At 32.1% G+C, this 19,051-nt stretch overlaps 1 protein-coding gene across 2 annotated transcripts; it reads right to left on the reverse strand.

Moving 5' to 3' along the window:
- Positions 1-851: 851 nt before the first annotated feature.
- Positions 852-18,973, reverse strand: LOC143063470 (cilia- and flagella-associated protein 157-like). Of its 2 annotated transcripts, XM_076235645.1 has the most exons (11): positions 18,701-18,973; positions 17,086-17,207; positions 16,392-16,541; positions 14,749-14,902; positions 12,709-12,976; positions 9,710-9,840; positions 9,134-9,284; positions 7,716-7,924; positions 5,616-5,636; positions 4,468-4,675; positions 852-2,209 (listed from the first exon to the last, which is right to left on the reverse strand). In XM_076235645.1, exons 1-11 carry the CDS (start codon positions 18,853-18,855, stop codon positions 2,054-2,056), a joined length of 1,725 nt encoding a protein of 574 aa, XP_076091760.1. In that variant the 5' UTR covers positions 18,856-18,973; the 3' UTR covers positions 852-2,053. The 2 variants fall into 2 exon arrangements, with proteins under 2 accessions (XP_076091760.1, XP_076091761.1); XM_076235646.1 differs by lacking the exon at positions 5,616-5,636 and having other exon boundaries at positions 18,701-18,972.
- Positions 18,974-19,051: the final 78 nt, after the last annotated feature.

A 19,051-nucleotide genomic window follows, 5' to 3' on the forward strand; every position in this document is an offset into this window, starting at 1 on the left:
TAGCCGTTGTCCGGTGAACGAACTTGTTTTCCAACGACCCACAAAACTCCTTTTGAACGCTGAAGTTAAATAATCAACTATAATGTAATGCGATTATGATTTTTTTTATTTGACCAAACCGGGTTATGCATTTTGAAATCTATGACGAAACCGGGTTGTATACATTGACGAAACCGGACAGTTCCATTTTGACATGACCCATTTCTTTCGTTCCATACACAGAGATACAATTATGGAGATGCTCATAATAACTAAATTTGCAATCTCCATGTCAATATCTATCTTCCCGTACCTTTCTTTCCGTACAATGTGATCAATTTAACGAGAAATTAAACAATTTCGAGGCAAGGTTCACTCAATTCGTCATTTTGACATGCATTTTTACTTATTTCTCCGTTAATATAGAACGGTTGTAGAAAATATTGCATCTCACCATAGAAAATAGTTGTATATGTATATATATTCTTCGATATCATAAAAAAAATAAAATAATAAGGAGAAACCTACCTTTCTTTTGTCTATTGGTGTTCCGTCATTGTGCCGGATGTTAGATACCATCGAGTCCGAGCAAATTTTGCCGGTGTGGTTTAGACACAGTGTTATAGTACATACAAAAAGAGATTTAAATGTGCTTGTTCTGTCCACTGTGCCCACTCAGGACTAAATCGTCATTCCATTATAGTACATACAAACAGAGATTTAAATGTGCTTGTGTCCACTGTGTCTCTCAGGACTAAATCGTCACTCCATTATAGTACATACAAAAAGAGATTTAAATGTGCTTGTTCTGTCCATCAACTTAAACTCTAATTCAATTCAAGTGTGTGCAGATATGAAAGAAATTAAACCAATGGCAATGTGAATAAGAAATTTATTTACATAAATAACAAATTAAAATATACAAAAGAAAATATTTGTTTGTTTTTTCAATCATGCAAATAAGTACTACATATCATACTCATGATTGGAAGAGAAAAACATAATAACACCTTTATCAATGATCAAATGATAGTAGATTTCAATCTCCCTGTACTCACTCCCTAGTAAGTTCTTAAAATTGTTTTTTTTTCTGCAAATTTAAATCTTTAATGAACAGAAAGATCACCTTTATAACATTTCAGTATCAATGTGTCAAATGACTTGACATGATTAGTAGAAGGTGCTGTGTGTAGGAAATTGAACAACCCCAACTAATCATTTCAAATATATACTGACAATCTTCTCCTCTACCTTCTATCAATACATGCTGACATACTTCTTTGTCAACTTTGTCAATAAAATAGTGAAAAAAGGGTACCATGTATACAATGTCTTTGTCAACTTTGCCAATTAGAATATTGAAATACTCCAAGTAGTTTCTCAATTGTGTGTTAACATTTAAATATAAAGGACTAGCACAATCAAATGATGTTTAAAGTTTTATAAAAACACTATATAGAAAGAAGATAAATGCACTCTTATTTTACACATTAATAGACATAACAAGTATATATAGTATCACAGAACTTTTATATATATAACAAATAAATAGAATTATCACTTTTGAAGAATTAACTCCCCTTTATTATTTATACTGTAAATATATGGACAACCTCTTGCTATATAAATACAACTGTCTAGTTTCCTCGGCCCTGCATCTTCTAGGATACATTTTTTAGATACAAGAAAATAACATAAAACAACTTTAGGTAAAATCTATTTTTGCTTTTTATGGTGTTAGGCATAAAAATTCTCTTTAAGAGGGTAATCCTTAGCCGAAACTACAGTGCCTTGAAAGCCAATGTTAAAAGGTTTGAAATGGTAACGTAGCTCCATAAAATGTCAAAACTCGGTGAATAATCTATCTTTTAGCATGAGACATTTTACATGTTTGACTACTTCTAGGAGAGGAAGCATTCTTCTTTAATAACAAGTTAGTAGTTTCTTTCTGTCGCTATGAGTTTGTCTTTTTACTACTTGTATCTCTTGAAACCATTTAAAACAAAAGATATAACAAGCATGCAGTGATTGTACACATAATGGACGGAGTGATATGTTGAAAGTGCTCGTCAACTTAGAACACTTTACTTGTCATTTTACTAGAAGTCCTGATTGGTCCTAACGGTGCGACCACTGGTGGTGTGATCCTCTCTATTGAACCTTCATGTAACATTGCATTCTGGGTAGCAGCTGGCACTCTAGCAAGCAGCTGATCTGCATAGAACAGGGCCTGAAACAATAAAAATAATCAAAACTATAGCATTGTTATCATTATTGGTTAGGACCTTAGAATAAGTTATAGTTATTGACCAAGCAAGTCGGTATATTGGATTTAATCTGCACGGCTTGTGTGACCCTAATTAACCCAAACGATGTAGGAGTTCAGGTTAAAGGGTCACACAAGCCCTGAAGATTAAATCCAATATACCAATTTGATTGGTCAATAACTGTTTTAACACATGAAGCCATCAATTTACGTAAACGTTTTAAATATATGCAAACGATATTCCGCATATGACGGTTCCTAGGAAAGATTCTTGTAGGGTAAAGAAATTAAATGGGGAAATGCGACTTTGGTAAGTTTTAAATTAATCACTTTTTTTTATATTAAGACTTATTCTGAAATTGCGATTAATTTAATGGTAGATTTTTTGGTATCGTTTCTGTTAAATTTTTTCCTTAATTGCTATTGAATTTCTTTCCCTCAATGCAATACTTAGAAAAAGATGAACCGAAGAAGATGTTATATTACCTAAAGGAGTAGGTCCAGTAAGACCTCTTTTTTGGCCCCAAAATATAACAGTTTTACAAAATTGTTAAAATGTAAACTTTTACTTATTTATTGGAAAGTAAAATGCTTCTGCTACATAAATATGGGCTGTTTTTGACACTACAATGCACATATATTGGGTACTAGCATCATTAAGTCATGCTAAATTTATGATATCTTTACAATTTTAGCATTTTAGTTAATTTTTAGACAGTTTTCGTCTTAAATGAAAGTGGCCACATTCATGTTTATTCTAAATATTGAAATGTAAGTTGTATTTGATGATAATACATAACATATATAAAGGTCGAGGATGAACACGGATGCGGCCACTTTCATTTTTGAAAAAAAAACATCTGAAAAGTGACATTTTTGGCATATTTGATAGATTTTTCATATTTTAGCTTGAATCGGAACCATTTTACTGATTAACTCAGTTAAAATCTTTCACATAAACTTATTGAATCAACTGAAATAGACACTTAAGTGTTTAAAAAGTGTTCAAAATCTTTTGTTATATGAACCTGAAATTTGAGGCCAAAACCAGCCCTTACCGGACATACTCCTTTAAAATGTTTTATAAACAGAAAATACGTTTCTCTTTCCAATCATTTACTCCCTCCCATCCCCCCCATTTCTTTTTATCTACTGTATTAATTTTTAAGACAAGTCCATCTAAATGAAGTCTGATTGATATACAGATAATCCCCCCTGTTTTGAAACTAATTTAAATATGATACTCATTTAATTCTATCCAAAAATAGTCACTTTATAGGAATAGATATTCAAAAAGTCGTTATAAATTCCATTGAGTCTAAAACTAATCCAAATCAGATTTCTTTTATTCAGATTTTCTTAGATACATTTCTTTTTTGGCAGATATTACCAAAAATTGTTTTAAAATCCAGGAACTGCCCCAAAAGGTAAAAAAAGATTTGAACTGTGCAGTATATCTGAGGTAGTTAATGCACACCTTTGCTGTTCATTATCCAGATTATAGCACAGTAAGAACAAAGAGATTTTACCCATGTCATGTGTTAAATGTGTAAAAACTATGGAGTTAATATATGTATTCAAAGCATTAAATTTTCAAAGAAATTATTGTGTGAAAAAAGGGACTTTTTACCATGAAGAGCCACATCACGAAAGGATTTTTGGGGTATTCTAATTTACGGAAAAATGAATCACACTTTGTACCCTGAAAATTTAACCACATATGTGAAAATGTCTCAGCTTCAAAACAAGCCATCATACTTATACAAGTTTATGATATGGGCTGAGCAACAGAAGAAAACGTTACCATTACCGCCTATGGAGAAACAATTACGCATATTGTCCCATATGTATGATCTGATTAGATATGTCTGACTCTCACAGTAATTTACATTTCTTTGTTTTGAATCAACTTGTCTGCTCTATGGTCGGGTTGTTGTCGCTTTGACACATTCCCCATTTCCTTTCTCAATTTTATTATTTTGATTCTAAATAACATTGTATTCAATAAGTATTTGCTTTTGGAGCACTACTGTGTATGGCTCAGGTTAGAACTTTCTTCTGGCACTGATTGTTTGTGTGGCTATATACAAATCTGGTGAGAACTTTCTTCCATAAAGAATTTCATTCATTTCTGACTTACTTTAGGAGCACTGACTGTTTGTATTGCTACAGATCTTGTGAGAACTTTCTTCCATAGAGAACTTTCTTCATTTCTGACTTACCTTAGGAGCACTGACTGTTTGTATGGCTACAGATCTTGTGAGAACTTTCTTAAGATTCCCAAGTCTAGTTGTAGCAGATAATACTCTCATTTGTTCAAAACTGGTAGGTATATGCTGTTTAGGACGTGGTATGAGTCCTAAATCTCCTAGCTGATAGTGTGGTAAAGTGCCCCCTGGATGTAGTGCCACTGGTGACATTGGCAATTGTCTGAAACACATGTCAATACATTTATAATCTTTAACATTCTGAAAGTTTGAGCAAGATTAACATAGTTTAAGTTATTAACATGCTATAATTATCTCCTGGATCTTATATACATATTTTAACTATATCTTTGGCTAAATAAGGTCTTTAAGGCCTCTACCTCTTACATCAAAATTAGGCTTATACATAACACATCAAATATCTAATATATTGGATAAACCAAATCTGTGTCAATAAAATTATTCTATTTATACAATACAATTTGAAAAAAGTTGATAAACAAGTTATATCCCCAGGCCCTGAAATGAAGTACAATATAGCACCTTTATTGGCTTTAACTGTACAGAATTGAAATGATAAAAAACATAAAATATGGTTTAATCACAATTTAAATTGAAGTTTTAACTGTGTATTCATTAGTATATATAATTTACATTTAAAATAAATACCATTTTATTTTAATTGTAAAAATAAACAAGGCCATACAGTGACCTACAGTTGTTAATTTCTGTGTCATTTGGTCTCTTGTGGAGAGTTGTCTCATTGGCAATTATGTACCACATCTTCTTTTTTATGTTTGTAAAATAATTAAAAACATTTTTCTATAAAGTACAATGACAGTGCTGAAAATGCAAGACTGTAAATGTGTATCTAATGATTTTTTAGAGATTTATGTTGACATATTGAAAAAATCAATTTCCAGTGTTAATTTAATGCAACAAACACATTTTAAACACAATATGTATCACACACAAACAGGTTGTCAATAAACACATTTTAAACATTAAATGTTATCATAAAACTCATGCCATACATGTGAGTATTCAGTCACCACACTTATATTAATTGACAATTCTTTAAACATTTATAGCAAACACAAAGTGATACATGGTGGGGCTCATTTGAACTCAGTGAATATTGTGATTTATAATTCAATATATACCTCAGACTTCCAGTAGTACTACTACATGTAAAACATCAAAAAAACACTTAGTCTTAGTTATAATTTATTAGTTAGTTTATAAAATTATTTTTCATAAAATAAAAAAATATCTGAGATTCACAAAATTCTTAATAATTTTTAGTGACATCCAGAAAGCAAACTTTATATAGACCTCATAAAAACAAAGGAGATAATTATAGATTGTCGTTGATCATCTCAACGAGATTGATTTTCTCGCTTGAGCTGGTACGGCGAAAGCGAGAAAATAAACCTTATTACTGTTTATCTGTTTATCGCTATTTTACCTATGACGACAATGTCAATTTCATGTCAATTTCCTGAGCAACACCACGTGCCTCCTTAGTTTTTAGCGATAATTTTCCATCTCAAGCAAGAAGCATGATATGATAAATTATCACAAAATAAGATCAAAGGAAAAATGCACAAAATAGCGATAATTTAACTATAAACAAATACTGCTGTTTGATATTTTTCAGGACATGTCATTATATTTTTCATGAGGAAGGGGTTTTCCTCTCAATATTTATAAAAAGGGATCTTTATGATCTTTACATCCATTTCCTTTAAACTCCTGTATATATTTGTCTCCTTTGCAATCATGCAATATCTTCTAATTGTTATATCTATGAATGAATAAAAGTGATAGCACTATCATGTTGGGCGAACATATATCAAGTTCAATTCTTATTACTTTTAAATTGCCACATAAAAATTATGTAAAACTGTTAATTTAGAAATTATTGTGTGCATTTGTTATTGTGATTTTGGTATTTCAGACTACAATGCGATTTTAATTTTTGTCTTATTGAGAAAAATCCTGTTTAATTCATATAAAATATTTCAAAAATGCGAGTTTAAATTATTGCATTTACAACTATGTCACATTTTTAGCAATAATAAAAACCTCCCAATAATTTCTGAATTTACAGTTGTCTCACTTTTATTTAAGTAACAACATCCAATATCTTTCACTATAATGTTCTTTTACCATTCATATTCATTTATGATTACCATCATAATTCAATTTTCAAATCAATATCTATTACTATGTTAATAACACAAGGTTAATAAAAAGCATTAAAAAACTGCTGAAAAAGATATTTTAAGTCTGACAATGTTACAACCAATCAAATCCTGCCACCTTGTTTTAACTTGAGCGCAGCATTGTTGTCATGCAATTAACTTATCAATCAAATATATCTCTTTTTACCTTTAATGCGCAATACAAATGGTTCTCTCCTACATTTATAAATGTATGGTCAAAATTACAATGTGAAGACAGATAAAATAAATTCTTAAAATACTTTCTTCTTTTTATTTCATTGACAGAGTAAAATTAATTTACAACTAGGCAGATATCACAGTGTCATCCTAAACATGTTTTATACTATAGTTATTAATGACCTCCTTAACAGAATTGTTTTCACATACTGATATTCAAATTTGAGACCATGCAACAGCCTTACAGCAAAAGAACATTTATATCTTATAATAATAATAACACTTTAAAAAGTTGGTGTGGCAAAGCACTTCTCTAGATTTTACTTATCAGGAACAATCACTTTAAAGAGTCGGTGTGGCAAAGCACTTCTCTAGATTTTACTTATCAGGAACAATCACTTTAAAGAGTCGGTGTGGCAAAGCACTTCTCTAGATTTTACTTATCAGGAACAATCAAATAGGAACATATCCAAGCCAGATCTAAAATGAAAGAATGCAATTATGTTACCCCATTAAATGTCAAGTTTTTGAACCAAAACTTGATGTATTCTTTATATCAGACTATTTGTTAACCTACCCTCTCTTAATGCCACCTTCAATACCTGGCATTTTACTGGCACTTCTCTGTCGTATTTTATACTGTTTACCCAGTTCTCCTACTTTCCCTCTACCCTATCCTAACTACTCTCTTCTAACTATTGATATAAATGTGTTATATTTGTTAACCTACCCTCTCTTAATGCCACCTTCACTACCTGGCACTTCTCTGTGGTATTTTATACTGTTTACCCAGTTAATCTACTTTCCCTCTACCCTCTCCTAACTATTGATATAAATGTGATATATTTGTGAACCTACCCTCTCTTAATGCCACCTTCACTACCTGGCATTTTACTGGCACTTCTCTGTCGTATCTTGTACTGTTTACCCAGTTCTCCCAGTTGAGGCCCCACACCAATAGCAGCAGCACTATTGAGTAATATTAGTAAGTTTTCTAACATATTATCTCGTCTTTCTATTTCATTTAATTCTCCATCTCCTTCTGGTTCCTCATCTGGTGAAGTTTTCTTCAAACAAAGAGGAAATGTTACTTAAATTATGCTTTACAAAAATAAACAAAGAGGAAATGTTACTTAAATTATGCTTTACAAAAACAAACATAGGAAATGTTACATGAGTATTTGGATTCATTGGAAAAGGACATAAAATAAAAATATCATGAAATGCAAAATAGTAGTCTATATATAACCAAGGTCAATATATTAAATAGGCCAATATAAAAAATAATTGTGTTTATGACCCTATTTTTATTTTCCTTTAATGCCTATTCTTTACTTCTAACTAACAATTTTGGTATTGAATCAGAACAAAATTGTAAGTCTCCCTTTTTACTCAGGGTAAAAAATTAGTTAACATATTTTCGACTGTCTCTATCTTATCTTTAAGGAAACCCTAAATTTATCAGACTATCTTTTGTTTGGCTTGTGGAAAAGGGTATTTTATTGTATTGAGGGATATATATATATTTCACATGTGATCTATAGCATGTATTTATTTTCAAATCAAAAGGGTGTTTTCTCAGTCAAAATTGCATCAAAGGGCAACATTTATTTCTTGCTATTTTGCCTATAACGATGCTGATGTTTACATTGACAACGCCACAGGCTTCCTTAGCATATGACAAAAATTTCCTATCTCAAGCAAGTAGCAAGATATGAAACATTATAGTTAGTTACGATTACCCTGAGTGCTATTTTCAAAACTAATGCAAATTATTAATGATTTTTTACCTTCAAAACTATTTTAAGATCTGACCCATATCATTAATGAATTATTACCTGATAGCATTTTTCAAACATGTTCCCATATTAGGATCTAAAGTTTTTACCCCAAGAGCTTCATTTTAAATTATTAATGAGTTTTTTCTATCTGAGTTCTATTTTAAAATTTGACACTAAACAATATTAGTCATTTTGTACTCTAAGACCTATTTTATAGCTGATGCCACATTATTAATGTTTTTTTTTTACCCTGAGAGCTATTTTTAAAGCTGATGCCATATTCTTAATGATTTTTTTCAAATGAGAGCTATTTTTAAAGCTGATGCCATATTATTAATGACTTTTACCCTGAGAGCTATTTTTAAAGCTGATGCCATATTCTTAATGATTTTTTTCAAATGAGAGCTATTTTTAAAGCTGATGCCACATTATTAATGACTTTTTTTCAATGAGAGCTATTTCTAGACCTGATGCCATATTATTAATGACTTTTACCCTGAGAGCTATTTTTAAAGCTGATGCCACATCATTAATGAGTTTTTCCAGCTTAAACTTGTTCTTTTGTTCTGTAAGATGATCATCTTTAACTTTCTTTACATCTTCTTCTAATAATTCATTTTCTTTTGCCATTTCCTGAATTTCATCCCTAAAATTGCAATGATTATTTATTAGGTCTTGCATTGTATCGTTTATGATATAAAGTCCAACAAAATGGTCAGACTAAAGCAAAACTTGTTTTGTTAGTCTATAACTTAAGACACTTACTTTTGATTACATACATGTATATAATAATTTGATATAGAAGTGTTAGTAGTAATCTTTGTAAATTCATTCTACACCATGCATTATACAGACACTTCTCTGTTAATCCCTGTATGTCATTAGCAACAACTGTCACATGTGCTATGTCAGGTCTCACCATTAACTAAAAGTATTACTTCACAACCTTTGAGATACAACATACTGTGATACATGATCTTATTTCATTGGCTTTTTTTGGTATTGTGTTTGTACAACAGTTAGACACCTTCCCTCCTTAATAAGTTAACAAGATGATAAACATTACTTTACCTTTGAGATTCCACTTGTTGAGATGTAAGATCTAATTCAGCACTGAGATGCTGGTTTTGTGTTTGAACAGATTCTAATTCTCCAATCAGGTTCTCTTGGTTGAAACATTTCTCTGTCAGCATTCTTATCAACTATAAATATATGAATCATAATAACCATTACAAATTTATAAATCTAATTATAACATTGATAATACTCAATTACCATGACTTCTTTGTCTATTATACTGTAGGTACATCTATATGTCATCTAAAGTACAATTAAGCCTGTTACACCATAGATATAAATTGATTGATTTTTTTGTGCTTAATGCCACTTTCAGCACTTGTTGGCTGTATCTTTTGGGTTAGTATTTATTTGGAGAGGAATTCAAGAGTGCCCTTAAAAAAAATATGAACTTTGGAAGGAAAGCACATTCAAGAACCATGTCATCTTAATAAAATTAATTGTGTTCACCGTAGGTTAAAGCACCATTGTTCCTTCTGTGAGATTAATAAAATTAATTGTGTTCACCATATGTTAAAGAGCCATTGTTCCTACTATGAGTTTAATTAAATCATGCTAGAAGCAAAATATTAAGGTAGAGAAAATAATATCACTATGTAACATTATCTATCTCCAATACCATTTTCAGAATTAGAATCTTTTGAACAAAGTCCAACTGCCTAGACCCCTACAGAGGCAAGATGTGTTGTCCAAGGACTGCCCAGACCATCTCCTACAGAGGCAAGATGTATTGTCCAAGGACTGCCCAAACCATCTCCTACAGAGGCAAGATGTGTTGTCCAAGGACTGCCCAGGTCATCTATGTACAGAGGCAAGATGTGTTGTCCAAGGACTGCCCAGACCATCTCCTACAGAGGCAAGATGTGTTGTCCAAGGACTGCCCAGACCATCTCCTACAGAGACAAGATGTGTTGTCCAAGGACTAACCAGACCATCTCCTACAGAGGCAAGATGTGTTGTCCAAGGAATGCCCAGACCATCTCCTACAGAGGCAAGATGTGTTGTCCAAGGACTGCCCAGACCATCTCCTACAGAGACGAGATGTGTTCAGACCATCTCCTACAGAGACAAGATGTGTTGTCCAAGGACTGCCCAGACCATCTCCTACAGAGACAAGATGTGTTGTCCAAGGACTGCCCAGACCATCTCCTACAGAGACAAGATGTGTTGTCCAAGGACTGCCCAGACCATCTCCTACATAGGCAAGATGTGTAGTCCAAGGACTGCCCAGACCATCTTCTACAGAGGCAAGATGTGTTGTCCAAGGACTGCCCAGACCATCTCCTACAGAGACAAGCTGTGTTGTCCAAGGACTGCCCAGACCATCTCCTACAGAGACAAGATGTGTTGTCCAAGGACTGCCCAGACCATCTCCTACAGAGACAAAATGTGTTGTCCAAGGACTGCCCAGACCATCTCCTACAGAGACAAGATGTGTTGTCCAAGGACTGCCCAGACCATCTCCTACAGAGGCAAGATGTGTTGTCCAAGGACTGCCAAGACCATCTCCTACAGAGGCAAGATGTGTTGTCCAAAGACTGCCCAGACCATCTCCTACATAGGCAAGATGTGTTGTCCAAGGACTGCCCAGACCATCTCCTACAGAGACAAGATGTGTTGTCCAAGGACTGCCCAGACCATCTCCTACATAGGCAAGATGTGTAGTCCAAGGACTGCCCAGACCATAGGTTCCATTTTTTTTATTGATTGCAATCATCATGGTCAATTACCAGACTGGTTATATAGTAATCAGCTTGTCTGTCTGTATTTCATCAGTCACAAATCGTTTCTGCTGGCCTACTTTAAACCCCCTGGAGTTTGGTGATTGAAATATGGCATGATTATTCACCAATACATTACTAATATAATAGGTTAGAGAGTTAGTTGAACTTATATATTTATGCATAAAATTATACTTGAAAAAATATACAATTATGGCCCGTTGAAGAGGTGGATATCCAAAATTGTCAACACGAGAAGGTTATTTCAATGAGGGCGCAGCCCGAAGTGAAATAACTTTTAAGGGTTGACAATTTTGGATATTCATCTATTCCAAGGGGTCACAATTGTTTTATTATACCGACTAACAGAGGAAAGGCCTTTTGAAGCTTACAGTTTTTACATGACAAACAAATGACCTCATTTGTGTTTTAGAATTTCTCGAATGTACAACAACGGTGAATCCTTTTGTAAAATATTGAGGGCCCTGAAAAGGACCGTCACTCTATGAGAGATATCTTCAGCTGCTGGCACTCTATTCACTTCCAAAGCCTTATTTCCTCATCTCTCGATGGGCTTCCAGTGTAACGTGAACGCTGCCATTTTGTTTATTTACGTCTGTGACGTCATTTTAATGGGAGATAACTCAAGTACAAATCAACAAACTCAAAAGGTTATTCACCGGTGAATAATAGGGTTGTTCACCGCTGGTGTAAATTTTTAGGGTTATTCGTCCTACCTTGCAATTGATTGAAAAACAACTGAATTATTCCATGTCAGGTGATTATGTTTCATCCAATAGAATCGTTTAAAATATATGTAAGGTATAACAATCCTTATTGAATCATAATTTTCTTATTTATATGATGTGGTGTCCTCTGTGATGGCTCTCTTCACTATGCTCTATATCTCTTTAGCATTTCAATAAATGATCATATTTAACCAGACCAGGGATATTGGATGTTACACCTACCTTTTAGTTACTGTGATTTTCTTGATAACATTTGACCACAGATATTGGATATTACACTAACCTTTTGGTTACTGTGATTTTTCTTGATAACATTTAACCAGAGCTATTATGTGACACCTACCTTTTGGTTACTGTGATTTTTATTGATAACATTTAACCAGAGCTATTATGTGACACCTACCTTTTGGTTACTGTGATTTTTCTAAATAACATTTAACCAGAGCTATTATGTGACACCTACCTTTTGGTTACTGTGATTTTTATTGATAACATTTAACCAGAGCTATTATGTGACACCTACCTTTTGGTTACTGTGATTTTTCTTGATTAATTCCTTCTCATTTGTTTCCAACATTTCTATCTGTTGTTTGTATTTTTTGGCTACAGCTTTCTGTTCATCATTCTCTTTGATAAGTTCCATTGTTTTATCTGACATTTTCTGTAGCTGAGCTTGGATGGAAACATTTTCTCTGATGGTTCTTTTTGTTGTCTCTGCCATCTGTTTATTAGATACTTTTCTGAATTCAGCTGCCACATTATTAACCCGGTTCACCATTTCCTTTTTCAATCTGTAATCAGATGTCATGATAAAATATCTACTTTATCTGTTTTCATTCTATTGCTTCTGACTGATCTGTGATTATATAAATGGTAAACTGAATGATTCTCCCTCAATGTACAAGAAGAAAATGTAAATCATTATCTTCTATCTATAGACATCAATTTAAGTTAAAATTGATGTGCAGTATTTATTTTGTATATTATATTATTATCTCATTCTTTGTACCAATGTGTATACAGCGGTTTTAAAGAATAAAATTGTCTTGTCTTGTCTTGTAGAGAAGACATTAATCAGATAGCAATTTAACAGCACACACAAACCAATTAGACTATTCCCATACTGTGGATTTATTATCATGATTATTACTTGTGGAATATCAATCTTTGTGGGTTTATTATCATGATTATTACTTGTGGAATATCAATCTTTGTGGGTTTATTATCATAATTATTACTTGTGGAATATCAATCTTTGTGGATTTATTATCATGATTATTACTTGTGGAATATCAATCTTTTTGGATTTAATATCATGATTATTACTTGTGGAATATCAATCTTTGTGGATTTATTATCATGATTATTACTTGTGGAATATCAATCTTTGTGGATTTATTATCATGATTATTACTTGTGGAATATCAATCTTTGTGGATTTATTATCATGATTATTACTTGTGGAATATCAATCTTTGTGGATTTATTATCATGATTTTTACTTGTGGAATATCAATCTTTGTGGGTTTATTATCATGATTATTACTTGTGGAATATCAATCTTTGTGGGTTTATTATCATGATTATTACTTGTGGAATATCAATCTTTTTGGATTTAATATCATGATTATTACTTGTGGAATATCAATCTTTGTGGATTTATTATCATGATTATTACTTGTGGAATATCAATCTTTGTGGATTTATTATCATGATTATTACTTGTGGAATATCAATCTTTGTGGATTTATTATCATGATTATTACTTGTGGAATATCAATCTTTGTGGATTTATTATCATGATTTTTACTTGTGGAATATCAATCTTTGTTGATTTATTATCATGATTATTACTTGTGGAATATCAATTTTTGTTGATTTAATGATTACAGGTAAACCACAAATTAAAATGTCCAATGAATTTTATATTTTGTTTTGGAAATTATGCAGACTGTCAAAAACAACAAAATTAACTATCCACGAAAATACAAAGATTCTTCAATCCATGAAAATTGGTACCCACAAATAATAATGAATCCCCAGCAAACAGAAGGCCATAGATATAATGAATCCACAGCAAACAGAAGGCCATAGATATAAATATCTGGAAACAAAAATCTAGATTATTATGGACATTATGTCAAGCTATGTATAAGAATAGCATTTACTGAATACAAAGTTGAGAAAGTATTTCAAAATATGTCTAAAAAATATTATTTTCTCACTAATAATGAGTCAGCTAAACGTTTTAATTACATTGTGTTGTATTGTAAAGGGAATATTAAGCTTCTTAATGATCAAAATTGGTGCTTGTCAAACTGCTATATAACCAGTGTATTTTTTCTAACAAAACAGTTGGTTCAAAATTTTTGAAATTTTTATATTTTTGTTAAAGGGTCAAAGTAAATACTTTGTCAACATTTTATTAGAATTAAACGAGCCAAATTAATTTTAGTGAAAGTGTTAGGTACCACCTTATATCAAGAGTGAAATACCAAACTGTACCAAAATCTACCAATATTTTGTCTGTTTGAAATGTACAGGGATTTTAAACCTCACACACCTATCTTTTTCTATCACTGCCTTTCTTTCCAAGTCATAGATTTCTTTGTCATGGTCAAGATCTTTTTGATTAAGCTTTGCTTCAAGCTCTGCAAACTTCTTGTTGAGTTCATCTTGTTGTACTCGAAATTCTTCCAATGCATTCAACTTCCCAGCTGAAATGATAAAGACAAATCTTTTGCAATCACATGAAATTAGGTTTTGTGCTGAACCCTCTATTTCAGTTTTGAATTGATTTGAACGATGGAACAAGACTTTTATTGGTACAGCTAATTGTAGCTACTGTGGATTAATTTATTTTCGTGGGTACCAATTATGTGGTTTGAGGAAAATTTACATATTCGTGGATATCTAATTTCGTGGTTTTGGCAAGTCTACACTCATTCCTTTAGAAAATTTGTCATTTGTTGAACATTTGAATTCGTGGTTCTCTTGTACATGTACCAACGAAATCCACGAAAATTGGTATCCAACGAATATAAATGAATCCACAGTATTTTAATTCAGACATGTTTAAATGAGAATTTTTTTTATCAATTCTACCTGATATTTCATGCATTCTTAACAGCTAAGATAATGTTTTAAACAGTTTTCTTAATATTCTTTCCCTTGGTTGTCATTGAAGGACACTGGTTGTCACTATCATTTAGGAGATAACTGTATTGTATTTTAAGTTCCGACGGCATCAATTGGGGATTTGATGGTCGCAAATTAAGTTTACTGGCGACGCGTTTTTGAACATGTTAAATCTAATCAGACAATCTATATACATTTTATTCAACAGTAAGTAAACAACTTAGGAAACTAGAGAGATTTTATCCATACAAAAAAAACAGTTTTGATGTAGAGGGTACACTACTGATATGGAAAAAACATGATGTAACTTTGCATTGTCAACTTATAAATGTTAAGCTGCTGTATAAACTATAATCCATTTATAACAAGCAATAGAGATTCAATATGATACAGAAAAATACCCATTCACTATCCTAAACAAGTTGGTCAAAAAGCCTGACTCCTATTTAGGAGAATAATATAAAATATTGGCCTGTAAATATATGGAAAATGTTTACAGGTCCAATAAAATTTCACAAACTGTGCTGTTTAACCTTCTTGACATTTAAGACTGATTCACACTAATGTCAATCATTCTAAACATTTATTTACAAGGTACATGCATGTGAGTCCACACTTACTAGTTAATGTTAACTCTGTGTATTTACAAGGTACATGCATGTGAGTCCACACTTACTAGTTAGTGTTAATTCTGTGTATTTACAAGGTACATGCATGTGAGTCCACACTTACTAGTTAGTGTTTATTCAGTGTATTTACAAGGTACATATGTGTGAGTCCACACTTACTAGTTAGTGTTAATTCTGTGTATTTACAAGGTACATGCATGTGAGTCCACATTTACTAGTTAGTGTTAATTCTGTGTATTTACAAGGTACATGCATGTGAGTCCACACTTACTAGTTAGTGTTAATTCTGTGTATTTACAAGGTACATGCATGTGAGCCCACACTTACTAGTTAGTGTTAATTCTGTGTATTTACAAGGTACATGCATGTGAGTCCACACTTACTAATTAGTGTTAATTCTGTGTATTTACAAGGTACATGCATGTGAGTCCACACTTACTAGTTAGTGTTAATTCTGCTGAAAGTTTGTCATTTTTCTCCTGATATTCTGTTCTTAGCTGATGGATCTGAGCATTCAAGCGTTCTTTCTCGGATTCCAATGTTTGCTCCAAACCAATCAGCTGGTCCTTCAAATCATTGCATTCATCCTCTAAATGATAAAATAGATAAATAATGTGAATATATCCAAACAAAATATGTAACTTTCAAATCCCAAAACATAATGTGGTATAGCATGGCTCATTGTTGAAGGCCATACAATGACTTATAGTTGTTAATTTCTGTGCCAATTGGTCTCTTGTAGAGACTTGTCTCATTGGCAATCATTCCACATCTTATTTTTGGAGCTCAGACAAACAGTGCAACTTGTTATGCTATTTCAGAATAACAGCGGACCCAATGCCAGGAATTTCTGGGGGGGGGGGGGGGGAAACAAACTCTTTTAACAGTTACAATTCAAACAGAACGTAAACTTTAACAGTGCTTATTCGTTTTCAAGGGTGGGTGACATGCTCCCCTGGTTATGGGTGCGAACAGTGTTACTTGTAATGATAGCAAAGAAAAACAGTTGAATTTTTAATGGTAGCTCAGGCTAACAGTTTAACTTTCTATCTATCTCAATTGTATTGAATCTGAGTCTGACTTCAAATTAATATTTCTATTGCTTAGATCTGAGTGTTGATGTCTTAACGTACCACTTCTATTCAGTTTTCCTTCTAGCCAGAGAATAATCTGTTCTTTATTCTTGATCTCATAATCTTTTTGTGACTCAAAAGCTCCTTTCTGAACTTCTAACTCATCACATTTTTTCTGGTACCTTAAAAAGGTTATTAAAAAAACATTCATTATATTATATCCAATCTACACATGCTACATTTACATACATGTACATGTGCATGATGCATTTAGCCATGTATTTTGTCTGTATAGCCAAATCAATCATATTTGTCATGTTTGTAATATTATATAGTATTAGTCAATAATGATTTACATTTCACATGTGTATGTTAATCAGAACATAAAAGGTCAGACAATTTTTAGTTGGTAAACATATTGTCTGTTATTGTAATAATGATCATGATAATAAATACAGTTTATATATTGATTATGTTCTGTGTTCTGTACAGTACAGTGGAGTCCCCTGTGTCCGTGCAGCCTGTGATATTGCACATTTGCTGATTTCGTCATATCAACTCACATGACTCAGTAACACAAATAAAATCTATCTTGTTATTGTTTTAGTCTTCCAAAGGCATAAAAAAGAATAAAATTGATTAAGTTGAAGAGTTAATTAAAAACTGCGCTGCAATTCCATGATTTACCATATATTTTGCAAATTTCCATTAAAAAATCATCATGATCAGATAAAATTTGTTTTATTTTTAAAAGTCAAATTTAAATCAGATTGAAATTTTTGCTCTGCATCCTTGGCAGTCACAGTGTGCTTGGTTCAATCTCCGCTATATTTTGTGGTACGAAATCTTTCCTTTATTCAAAATAAGCTATTTTTGAACGGCATGCACGAAATCACCGGACCTAGGAGGATTACTCTCAGAACAGAGGTTTCCCTAATTTTGGACACACAATACACAAAATCTAGAGAATGAAATTTAAACCATACATGTATATATACAAAGAGAAGATTTTAAGAAATAATAGTATGTAATGAATGTGTTCACACAAATTTATCCAATTATTAGTTTTTTTCAGTTGAATGACAAAAATGAATGAAGTGAAGTCAGTTCTTAGGTACATAAAAAATGTATGCTGATACACCGGACTGCACCTTACATACAAGTATATGTTAATCAAACCATAAAATGTCAAACAACTTTTGGTTGATAGTAATGAAATAACATGAATAATGATAATTTATAGATCTTCAACATTAAATGATACATGATATATACATGTTACAGGTTTCGGTAAATTCGCCGACATGTATAGCATCTCATAAGGGATATTAATTGATAAATGTCAATCAGAATCTGGACCAGTTTTAAACAACATGTATATGTGGAATGAGAAAAAAACAAAGAATACATGTACAAAGTGTAAGGGATAATATTTTTCGCAGCTGTTCTTCGACCTCAAGTGTGTTTTCAGTGACAATTTTTTTTATATAAATATGGAAGTAGCATTAAAAAAGGAGCATAATCTTGAGTTTTCTTGGATTCCAAAAAAAGGCCAATTAAATGACAGCAATACATTTAAATATATATGCAAGCAAATTAAGGTCAGTGACAGTACATTTGTAAAACAAAATGTTGAAAAATGATAGTGAAACGACACATTTCAAGTAAAACTAACCGGACAAGTCTGTTTTCCAAATCTCTTATTTGAATTAGATAATATTCTTTTGAAAGTTCATTTAATTGCTCTCCTGGTGGCTTAGCAGATCCACGTCCTGATTTCTTAGCACTTTTCTTTCCTTTCTTTCCACTCTTCTTCTTTTTTGGTGGCATTTTAAAAAATGTTATATAGATAAATCAAAAGAATTAAAGACAGGTCGACAGCTTTTACACAGAGCCAAATGAAAATAATATCACTTGTCAGTCGCCATATTGTTGCTACTAATGCCTTGGAAACCCTCTGTGCGTTCGACTTTCAGCTGTGACGGAATCTATACAATTTTCTATTTATTATATTTGTTTTCTTTAT

The sequence above is a fragment of the Mytilus galloprovincialis genome, chromosome 2 (assembly GCF_965363235.1).
Source record: "Mytilus galloprovincialis chromosome 2, xbMytGall1.hap1.1, whole genome shotgun sequence".
Taxonomy (NCBI): Eukaryota; Metazoa; Mollusca; class Bivalvia; order Mytilida; family Mytilidae; genus Mytilus; species Mytilus galloprovincialis.

Bases quoted from the DNA above. Each gene is read 5' to 3' on its own strand.
- LOC143063470 (XM_076235645.1), bottom strand. From the start codon at position 18,855: ATGCCACCAAAAAAGAAGAAGAGTGGAAAGAAAGGAAAGAAAAGTGCT. The intron at 16,542-17,085 runs GTACGTTAAGAC...TTTATCATTTAG, and splicing joins AGGAAAACTGAATAGAAGTG to AGGATGAATGCAATGATTTG. The intron at 14,903-16,391 runs GTAAGTGTGGAC...TTATCATTTCAG, and splicing joins AGCAGAATTAACACTAACTA to CTGGGAAGTTGAATGCATTG.